The following is a 10379-nucleotide window of genomic DNA, read 5'->3' as shown; positions in this document are numbered from 1 at the left end:
TTTTGTACCAGTGCCCTTCACAGAGCCTAAGCAGATGTTGCATGAAGTGTTCTTGTTTCTTACACCTTGCAAGTCATGGATTCTTGACAGATGTGCTGGAGCAGATCCCTGTGCTTGCACCAAAAGTTCTCAACTCCAAATACTCCCACTAGTCATCTCCCTTTCCTCATGACTTTTTTTTTTTTTTTTTTTTTTTTGGTAGTACATGCCTACACAGCTCAGGAAAAGCATTTAATTTCCCGCAAGGGAAGTTCCATGTGGCAACCTTATTTTCAGCTGTGTGCTTAACAAATACAACAACTCATTTTACACTTTTGTTTGGGAAAGTGCATGACATTTATGTCAACACAGTTTTGGTAACAAAAGTGTAAGTTTACACACAAACAGCAATCACTTAAAACCTTCCACAAGGTTTTCCTTAGAAAAAAAACAAAAACTAAACCTATAATGATACACAGAAAACACAATGAACAAGAAATTTAAAATTACTTTAGTATAGAAGTTACAAAAAAGTATTGAAGATCCAGTCAGTGCTCTGCACTAGTTCAGACTTGTGTGGTGTGTGCCCAGGACTTCATTCCAGCAAATCCTGACAGCGCTTCCCAGAACCTAGAACTCCAGATGCTTTAAAAAGAAGTCTTAAGGTGATGAAAGCACTGTCTTAAAACATTTCTGTCCCATCAGAGAGCAAAAAAAGAAAAAATAAGCCCAAAGAAGTAGAAAATAAAAAAAAAGGTAGGAAATTACTCTTGAAGATATAACTAAGACCCAACAGCAGCCACCCTCCCAAGCGAGCTCCCAAAAGGTGACTCTGATGACAACCTACGCTCACCTGCACTCAGCAGCTTCACTGAGCATTAGGACTGAAAAGCCTTGATGAATTTGCTCACATGCAAGCTGAGAAAAATATAGATTAAAAGGTAAAACCAAACACTGAAGAGTGCCAGTTAGCTATGCCTTGCTGGCAGCACGAGGGAGTCAGATTCATTCTCAGTCAGCCATCGATGGCAGGCTCCACAGCTCCAGTTCAGCAAAACAACCAATAAGTCCAAATGTATGTTTCCAATATTGAGAAAACCAGTGCACTACTCAAAATGCAATCCTCCTCTGGCTGGACTCCCATCACTTATTCCACCTTTTGGATCTCCCAGCCAGCTGCATTGCTAACACAAGGTGTCCTTTCTGTCTGTCAATCCACAGACCAGCACCTGGAAGGCAAGCCAGCTGCTTCCTTACTCCCAAGCCACTAACTGCACAGCTTTCCCTTTTTTTTTTTTTTTTTTTTTTTTTTTTTTTTTTTTTTTTTTTTTTTTTTTTTTTTTTTTTTTTTTTTTTTTTTTTTTTTTTTTTTTTTTTTTTTTTGTCTAAGGGTGTTTGCCTGTTTGCCTTCAGTGCAGTCCAGCTCTCTGATTTATGTTTGGTTTACACCAGGACAATCCTTATATTTTCCCTGGCATTGAAGGAAAGTATACAGAAACAAATTTTAGGCTGCAATATGCAATGATTGCTCTGTGCACCTAATAAACATTATAAAAAACTCAAAACACCTCAAAAATTATGAAGGATGTATCTTACTTCAAATCAGTTCATAACTTCAAGAAGTCCAGTCTTACTCATGACCCAGGCCCCAGCTATTTTTGAACCACAGTCCTTTTCAACATCTTACCCTCAAAAAAAAAAAAAAAAAGTCCCAAACATCAAAGTATAAACACATTTCTGAAAGTCGTTGGCTGTAAACTGGCTAAAATTTCCAAGTGTCACATGTACACAATTATCAAAGCATAAAACAAACACACCCACAACTGATGTGGGGCAAGGCACTGAGGTTTTAGCTCTTCATAGCTCTGCATCTGGCACATCTTTCTCTTCATGAAACATAAGCTCCATTCACATTTTGAAATTGCTGCTAGTCAAACAGCTCCAAAACCAGGGAAAACAAAAGATGTTGAATTCTCATAGTTCTTTGTGTTGCTCGTAAATGTTTCCCAAGCCACAGCTCCCTGTGCAAGCCTTTGAGCCTAAAACCCAAGAGACAAATAATTATAGAGAGGAAGACTGCCAAAGCACCAAGACAGAGCAGCAATAGAAAGTAACAAATAGCTGAGAACTAAGTGGTGCATAGGATGCTACCTATTTGTTGCATTGATGGTGACATCTCCACTGATGCTCAGTGTATTTACGGGGAGGGGGGGGGATGGGGGGGGGGGAGTGTCAGGATTTTGACTGGTACAGCCATCCCTGCATCCAAGTTGTCTGAGGTTCATGCCTGCCTGCAGAAGAAAGGTTGAGAGGGGATCAGGAGGTGTGGATTCCTCACTGGGTACTGTCAATCCAAGTTTGCTTCCTCTGGGCCACAGGCTACAATTGCACATGACCTGAAAGGAGCCACCTTACAAGATGGATGTGGCTCTGTTTTGCCTTTTGACCACAGTGGGTATTGACCCAGTAATGCTCCCAGCACAGGATTCTGCATCTGTACAGAGACTCATAGCCTCAGGTGAGATCCATTACTTTAATACAACCATCTTTGATGTCCCACATGGAAACTAAACTATCTTTCCTTGCATTTGTTCACACCAGCTCAAACCCAGAGGCACTCATATCTGAACATATTTTAAGGAGTCAGCTAGGAGAAGAGAAAGATTTTCGATTTCCTTCAAAGCAATCCAGCCACAAGCACTCTTCCCCAAACCCTGTGTCCTCCCAAATGTGTCATCACATACCTCCCCCAACTGGAACCCCAGTGAGAAACCATTTGCTACATGAGGAGTGAGCCTTAGCCCCACACCCCAGGATAAAACGCAACTACGTTAAAAGTGCACTAATAAGCATATTCAAACATTTTCCACAACATTAATACTATAGTGCCTTAAAAGGTTAGTTTTTTGCAGATGGGTTTGAGTAACTCACAGGAAGGCAGTTCCCATGGCTCTGTGCAGGCTATTGGAACCTCAGTAGGAACAGCCTGAGGAGCTGCACAGAGGAGCAAGATGATGTATTAATGGGGACCAGGTGTGAGGTGTGTGCATGTCTGAGGAAAGGCAAAGGGCACACACAGCCAGGATGCACATAGGGGAGGTCAAACAGAAGAGAAATCCATCAGTTTCCATGGGAAGAGCAGCCATCATGGAGAGCGTGGTAACGCAACAACCCACAGCAGCTCCTTCGGCAAACACTTTACCTCAGTGTAATTTCACTGGATACAATGCTCTCACAATTCTAAAAAGATAATACATTTATATCCAAAAAACATCAATGGAAATACAATGGGTGCAATGATTCTGTATCCAGCTGTAACAGCTGTGTACCTCAGGGAAAAGAAAATCCTCGCTATGAGAACGTGCACCCACTCATGGACAACACAGTGCTGCTGCATGAGGAAAAGAGATACCAAGAAGTGGGCTTCACTGAGTTAATTGTCAATTTTTTTTAACCTTATTCTAAAATAGACACTGGGCTTATTTTTTAGAGTAATGACTTTAGATACTATTAAATATTGTTCAGAGAAGTTGCACATACCTCATCCTTGGATGCTCTTTCCCTGGAAGTGTTCAAGGTCAGGGCAGATGGGGCTTTGAACAGGTGAAAAGGTGCCCCTGCCTACGGCAGAAGGGTTGGACTAATTGATCTTTAAAGGTCCCTTCCGAACCAAAACATTCTATGATTAAAAGCACTAATCTTGAAAAACAAAGGTTATAGAAAAAATATTACATTAAAGAAACTATGCCTGAAACATGACAACTGCATATTATAACACAGGGAAGAAAATTTGAAAAAAAGGTACTGGCTTGAGAAAAATAAAGTCCTTTTAACATTGAAAGACACCTGCAGACTTCAATTGGATTAAAAAACCCTATAAACACTCTGAAAAAGACAGGTAGTCAGGCACACAGTTCAGACCTCCCAGGGATGTAATCTATAATCCAGTATGTTTTTCTGAAATGTAAAAATTCAAGATCTATCAGACACAGAATTCACACCCAGGGCGGCAGACTTCCTCTATTACAGAACCACATGTTTAGAAAGAGAGCAAGAGGGAGAACCTGTAAATATGGTGAAAACACAAATTGTTTAGGATACTAGGAATATCTGAAATGCACAAATTTTTCTCCTCCACCTCCTTCTCAGACAAGAACGATTACAGTGAGAAGGTAAAATTAGGTAGCTTTTTAACAGTACAAGCAGGTGTTGTGGAGATAGAGGAAGGGCAGCGGGATAAAATTTTGCATTTCACAAGTTTTAAAAGAAGATTAAAAAAAGAGAAACTAATATTAAGTTTAATTAGAATGAGGTTAATTATATTTAAGAGGTGTATGATTTAAGAAAATATGGACTACAACACTTGGCAATTGAAATGCAGCCACCCTTAATGACCAAAGCTAATCAGATTTTACTATTAATGTTAGACACAAAAGACTCCAGCTCCTGCCTGACTGAACTGTATAGCTGAATAGAAAGAATGAGGACTGATTCTCTTTCAGAATTTGCCCCCAGCTGTTTCTAAGAAGAAAGCCTGGTTTAGGGCGTATTTAAATTTAGTACAGACAAGTTTCACGTAAAAGCAAGGACCATTTCTATGAGTGGTAGAAGCCCCTGAGGTGGAACTCCTGAGTTACTGCCTACAAGAAAGGGATGGTTCCCTCTGGAATGCAGGGAAGAGCTACGGGGATGTAGGAACAACTGATGGGGGAGCTGGATGTGCTGAAGAAGGTGTGAAGGACAGGGGATGGCCCCAGCAAGGCACAGTGTGATGTCCCTGAGAACTCCTGGGCTTGCAGGCTCCACAAGGCAGCAGTCTGACAGACAGTAATTTCATCCCCTGTTCTCCTCAGTATCTCTTTCTTAGCAAACCAACAACCAAAACATAATACATGTACCCACTCTGCTACAACCACTTTTCTTATTTGAAAACAACAGTTTGGGGAATACAAAGAAAACAATTGTAAAATTATGAGAACACACAGTTCCCAGGAAATGACACTGTATCATGCTTTTCAAACATTTATGAACAAAAATCTTTTGCATGTTTTGTTCATTTTGTCAAGTAACAGCCCCACTCCCAATCTTCTAGATGTAAGATGGCCACAGGTAGGACTTCTCAGAGGAGATGCACAAAGCACTGCACTGGTTATTACTGACAACCCTCCCTCCAGCTGACAAACCCTAACTGGTGTTGAAGACAGACTTTCAGAAGTATTGAGGGAGCCAAAATCCCAATGAACAGTGACAGTGGTGGGCTCTCAGTCTCTAAAAATAATTTAAAAAAAATCACCCTTACTAAGCCAGTTCTATATAAAAATTCTGTGCAAGCAACGACAATCAAATGGCCCTAATGAGAACCAGTCAAACACATCCTTGACATCAGATCAGGAAGCTCAACAACAGCACTGGGGCTCCAAACAAGTCCTGGTGAGACAATCACATCAGCATCAGCCTACCTAATGCCAAGGCAACAGTTATGCAATGACAGAAACAAAACACTGTATTCATGGGGGACTGTATTCCCAGCTGACAAAGGCTTCTTTTTGTGACTTCTTTTTGAAGTATTTAATCTGAAATCTGTGCTCCAAGTCCCCTCTCCAGAGTGACCACACTGCCATTGCCCAGTCAGGCACAGCTTGGTCATCCAACGGTGCTTCTAAGCAAAGAAGTCAACAGACCTTGGAGTTTTTTGTTATCATCACCATTATGAGCAAAATGTTCAAGAAATGTTTTCTCTCTTCACTCCTCTTTTCCTCAGTTGATACATTTAGGACAACACATTCTATACAGACATAAATGATATATTTCATATACTCTTGCAGACCCATAACCTGCAAGACTAACTTTGGTGTTTTTGTAAGATTTTAAGACTAAAATAAAAATGTGCTTCTCCTCAACATGAATCACTGACAAAGATTTAAAACAACTTTTTGATTTCAAACTGCTAGTAACTTAATTTACTGAAGAAAAATCAATTTCATACACTTAGCAGCAAAGACATTTATGAACAATTTTACATGTGTTATCTTAAAAATCAATACACTTCTCTTAATAAGACACTAAAACCCCTTTTTTCTTTCTTTCCCTCTTCCATCCCCATTCCAAGATTTACTGGACATTAACCCATGGCAGTAAAGTAAAAGTGTAAGATAAGAGAAGAATAGGGGATAGGGGAGAGGCTCTCCACTTGACAGTTTCACTTAATATCAAAAGTTCACATAGGAAAAGCATAGTCTAAAAAGTATCAGAATATGTCTGCAAAAATAAGCTTTTTGATGCTGATTTGATACAGCTGATTGGTTTGCTTCACTTGTCAGAGTTGCAGAGGCCACAGGATTCAGTACTTTACCATGCACGGAAGGGTGTGTGGAAAGTTAAAAAAAGCTTAGTAAAGAGATGGTAATACTACAGGAGTCTGATCTTCACTAAGCTAGGGAACAAAGCAGTTAATAAGCATTTAGAAATTAAGGAATTAGGTGATGCGAATTAATTTAACAAAGTAGCAACCATAGGAATTCTGTCAGCTTCCTTTAGCTTTGGATGAGTAATTAATTTTTTTTCTTCTTAATTAAAACCAGAGACAGTGCCAGCATCACTATGTGCATATTAACACTCGGGCACGCACTGATAGCTCTGCTTTAGCAGCTGCAGCCTCTAAGCAGTAACACGCCATTGGCAAACTAAACCAAAGATACAGCTGCATTTTTCTGTCTTTTCTTTCTCCCTCCTTCCTCCCCCTCATAACTTTCATTATTACTTAATTAATTTGGATATATTGTTGGTTGAAAGGAGAGTTCCCAGAAATAGCCCACGCTAAAAGGTTCATGCTAAAAGGATGCGAATGCTCAAGGTGAGTGCTTACTACTGAGTGACCCGTGTGCACTACGAATCTTTCCCTCCCTAGGGCCCCATTTCTGCTCCTGTTAACACACTCACGCAAGTGCTACCCCCTCCCACAAGTTTGGAACAGAAGCTGCCACTTTCCATTCACACCCAACTCCCTCCACCACGCAGACCCCAAGGTGCGATAGGGAAAAGCGCAGTACGTTATCCCAATAGCCCGCAGGATTCCCTAATGCTCACACTGAAACCATCACGCCCAGCATAAGGGCATACCCAACGCTGCCCATCTCCAGAAGGCAGGTCGGCTCTCCTTCCTGTCCCCCGAGGCTATTCCTCCTCTCCCGACCACACTTCACCCCCCCGCAACAACTGATCTAGGGACGCGGGTCTGGCGCAGAGGAGCTGAGCGGCTCCCCCCGCCCCGCCTTACCCCGAGAGGCGGCCGGTCCGACACCGAGTCGGTCCCAGAGCCAGGCGGCGGCACCGGGACCCGCGGGGAGACCCGGGGCCGCTTCGGCCCCGCGGACGTTTTCGCACCCCTCGGCTTCTGCGGGACCGCGGCGGGGGACGCGCTCCGGCCGGCCGCGCACAGCCGCCCGGAGAAACTACAGCTCCGCGATCCTGTGTTAACACCGATTTATTTTCAGAGGAAGGGAGCGCTCTGCAGCTGGCAAGCGAGGTCCCACTGCCCCGCTAGACAGGAGGTCCCCTCGCCCGTCCCCACTCCCGGTCCCTGTGCCGAGTTCCCGTGGCGGCGGAGAGGGGCGGAGGGGCGGCCGCTCCCCCTGCCCGGCGCTGCCGGGGTGCTCAACAGGCTGCAGCTGCTGCCGCCACGACCCCCGGGGCTGCCCCGCACCTGCCCCCGCTCCCTCCCTGCCCGCAGCCGCGGCTCCCCGTAGCCCGGCTCGCTTACCCATGGCTGGCTCTGGTCGGACGGGCGGTGCGGGGGGCGTAGGGCTGTGCCGTGCCTCGCCGGGCTGTGCTGTGCCGGGTGAGCCGGGCTGTGCCGGGTGAGCCGGGCGGGACGGGCGGTGCAGGGCAGCGGCGGCAGCGCAGCTCGCACACACTGGCGGGCTCCGCTCGCCTCCGGCGGCTGCGGCGCGGCGGGAGGGGCGGGCCCGGCCCCGCCTGCCTGCACCGCCCGGGGGGCTCCCGGCCCGGCCGGCCCGGCCCGGCCCCGCGGGGCAAGGGGGGCAGCGCCGCCCGGCGGCCGCCGGGGAAACCCGGGGTCTGCGGCTGCGGGGTCCCGGCCAGAGCCGGGGGTCCCCGAAAGGAGCGCTTGTTTACACATGTTCATGTCAGTTTCATACTGCTTTCCTCCAGTGTGTCATTAATCGTCCTCAGGCGGCTGACCAGGGATGAGCAGCCGGGGCCAGGCAGGACCCCTGACCCTCTCTCCTGGGAAACCCTGGGCTGAGGGCACCCTTGACCTTCAGAGACAACTGCCTCTTAAGTTTCTCTGTGACAAGAGCAAGGGCGCTGTGCCCAAACATAACATTGTTTCACTGTTGTCTGTGTCCGTGCTCAGCAATGTGATTCTTACCTCCGCACCCCCCTCTGAACCGGCTCATGCCGCTTTTTCAGCGTCACACGGCACTGCGGGAGTCGCCACTTAAACGACATTCCAGCCACATAACGGTGCTTGCAGTGACTTTGTCATCTCGTCAAGCACTGTGACGAATTAAGCACAGTGCGTATTAGCTTTTGGAAAGAAACAGTAAATGGGACCCCGAAGTAACAGGCTGGGTGGTTAGAGGGGCATATGGATGGCTTCTCCCATCGGAGATTACCAGTAACCCCCACCCCATACCTAGACATGCTGGAGGCAAAAATAGGTGTCACACAGGAGTGAGCATTCATAGACATGGAGGATGGATATAGAAGAGAGTAGCAAAGTCAGCTTTTTGTAGTTTAGTTGCTTTCCTAAGTCGGACTTAGAGCAGTTTGATTGCTTCAGATGCAAAGGCCAGCGCTTCAGTCAGAGTAAGTGAATCTACAGTGACTAATATCAATCTGATTGTGCTGATTTTCATTAATTGGGTACTTGGCATGCATATCCTTTGTCTTTGTGACAACAATAATACCCTAATTTTCTGTTATTTATGTGAAGTATAAGGATATATTTCATCTTCTCCCATGATCATTAACAAATTGATCTATTCAATTGTGTAACTATATTATTCACTTTAAAGGAGATCGATTGCTTAAGAACATATTAATAAAACACAAAGACAAAGGAGTGACAAAAGTGTGAACCCTAATTTTCAAGGAAATTAGTTTGTACTTTGCCTGCAATTTCAGGCTTCTGCTCCTGAAGTAGTGTGTGTCTGTGCTCACATAAAAAATTGGAGTGTTAGTGTGTGGTTTCTTTTCCATTACAATAAAAATCTGTCTCTCAGGCTAAAATGATCAAAGGCTTTTGCATTGATTAAGGAACACATATGTTTTTCCGGTAAGGACTACAGGTCCAACACCATACAGGCACTGCAGGATCAAGGAGTAAATGCCTCTTCTCTAAGAGGTAATAAGTGGATTGATGCAGTAAGCCATTTTGTAAAGATGGGGAAAAAAAATGATAGTAAAGCTGATCACTAGCAAGCTGCTTCCAGACCCTAGTGGGAATTAAAGTAGATGAGCTATGCACCTTTGAAAAATTAGATTAATTATGGAAATAGCGCATGACCCTTAACTAGAGTGCCACTAAATAGCACTGAAATATGGTGGGATGGGCAGGCAAATGGTAAGAGCATCCCACTGTGTGCAGCATGGTATAAAATATTTTCTTTTTAAAAATATATTCTTTAGTTAAATTTATTCTGTGAAGCTCTTGCAGCATACTGCTTGATTAATATTAGAATCTGTTGAAAAATGTCCCTGATTCAGACTGTACTTGCACTTATGGGCAACTTTGCATCATTAAAATCCATGGGACTAGTTCTTTAAGGGAAGTTGAGCGTGCTGTCCAGACTGGGTTTACAAGTATGAGGTAGACATTGCTATGGTAGTGCAGAAGAAGTTATCCCTTTTAACTCATACGCAGTGAGAGGAAGGACTCCCTTTCTGTCATGCTCAGAAACGTTGGTCATTTTTCAGTCCAAAGAGTAAAGCAAAGAACAGCTGTCCAAGTATTGGTTATGGCTCAGCAGTCAATGGGGGTTTCCACTCACAGAGTTGCTGAGTCTCTGACAAGTGCAGAGAGGAACTGACCAGGCTGATGTTGGACGTTTTGGTTCCTTAAGCAAAACTACGTTACAATATTCAATTGCAGTCAAGAAGACATCAATAGAATACTTGGCTGAAATTTCTACTAGGAATAGAAATGAATGGATTTAATTTCAGAACCAAGATGTCTGTAGAAACAGGTATTTTGCCTGGTTGGGCATTACAACTGGATTCTGGTCCATGCTCTTGTTCTTGTATCTAGTACACAACAAAGAGAAGAAAGGCTGAAGTGTGCAGCATTTCTGTAGCTGACTCTGTAGCTGAATGGCTCCTTGGGTGCTACACATGTAGCTGTAAGGCAGGGCTAAAGACCTGCTGTAAATTACACTGGA

At 44.4% G+C, this 10379-nt stretch overlaps 1 protein-coding gene across 1 annotated transcript in view; it reads right to left on the bottom strand.

Annotated features, from left to right (window-relative positions):
* Positions 1 to 7902, bottom strand: part of GPM6B (glycoprotein M6B) — a 112205-nt gene extending 104303 nt beyond the window's left edge. Inside the window, exon 1 of the mRNA XM_027891771.1 lies at positions 7739 to 7902. Coding sequence (XP_027747572.1) covers positions 7739 to 7742 — 4 coding nt within the window. The 5' untranslated portion in view covers positions 7743 to 7902. The remainder of the gene's footprint in view (positions 1 to 7738) is intronic.
* Between the last annotated feature and the right edge of the window lie 2477 nt (positions 7903 to 10379).

Source organism: Empidonax traillii, unplaced genomic scaffold, assembly GCF_003031625.1.
Source record: "Empidonax traillii isolate 1590-97213 ecotype Southwest subspecies unplaced genomic scaffold, ASM303162v1 scaffold329:size853407, whole genome shotgun sequence".
Lineage (NCBI taxonomy): Eukaryota > Metazoa > Chordata > Aves > Passeriformes > Tyrannidae > Empidonax > Empidonax traillii.
This window is presented reverse-complemented; position numbering and strand designations above follow the sequence as displayed.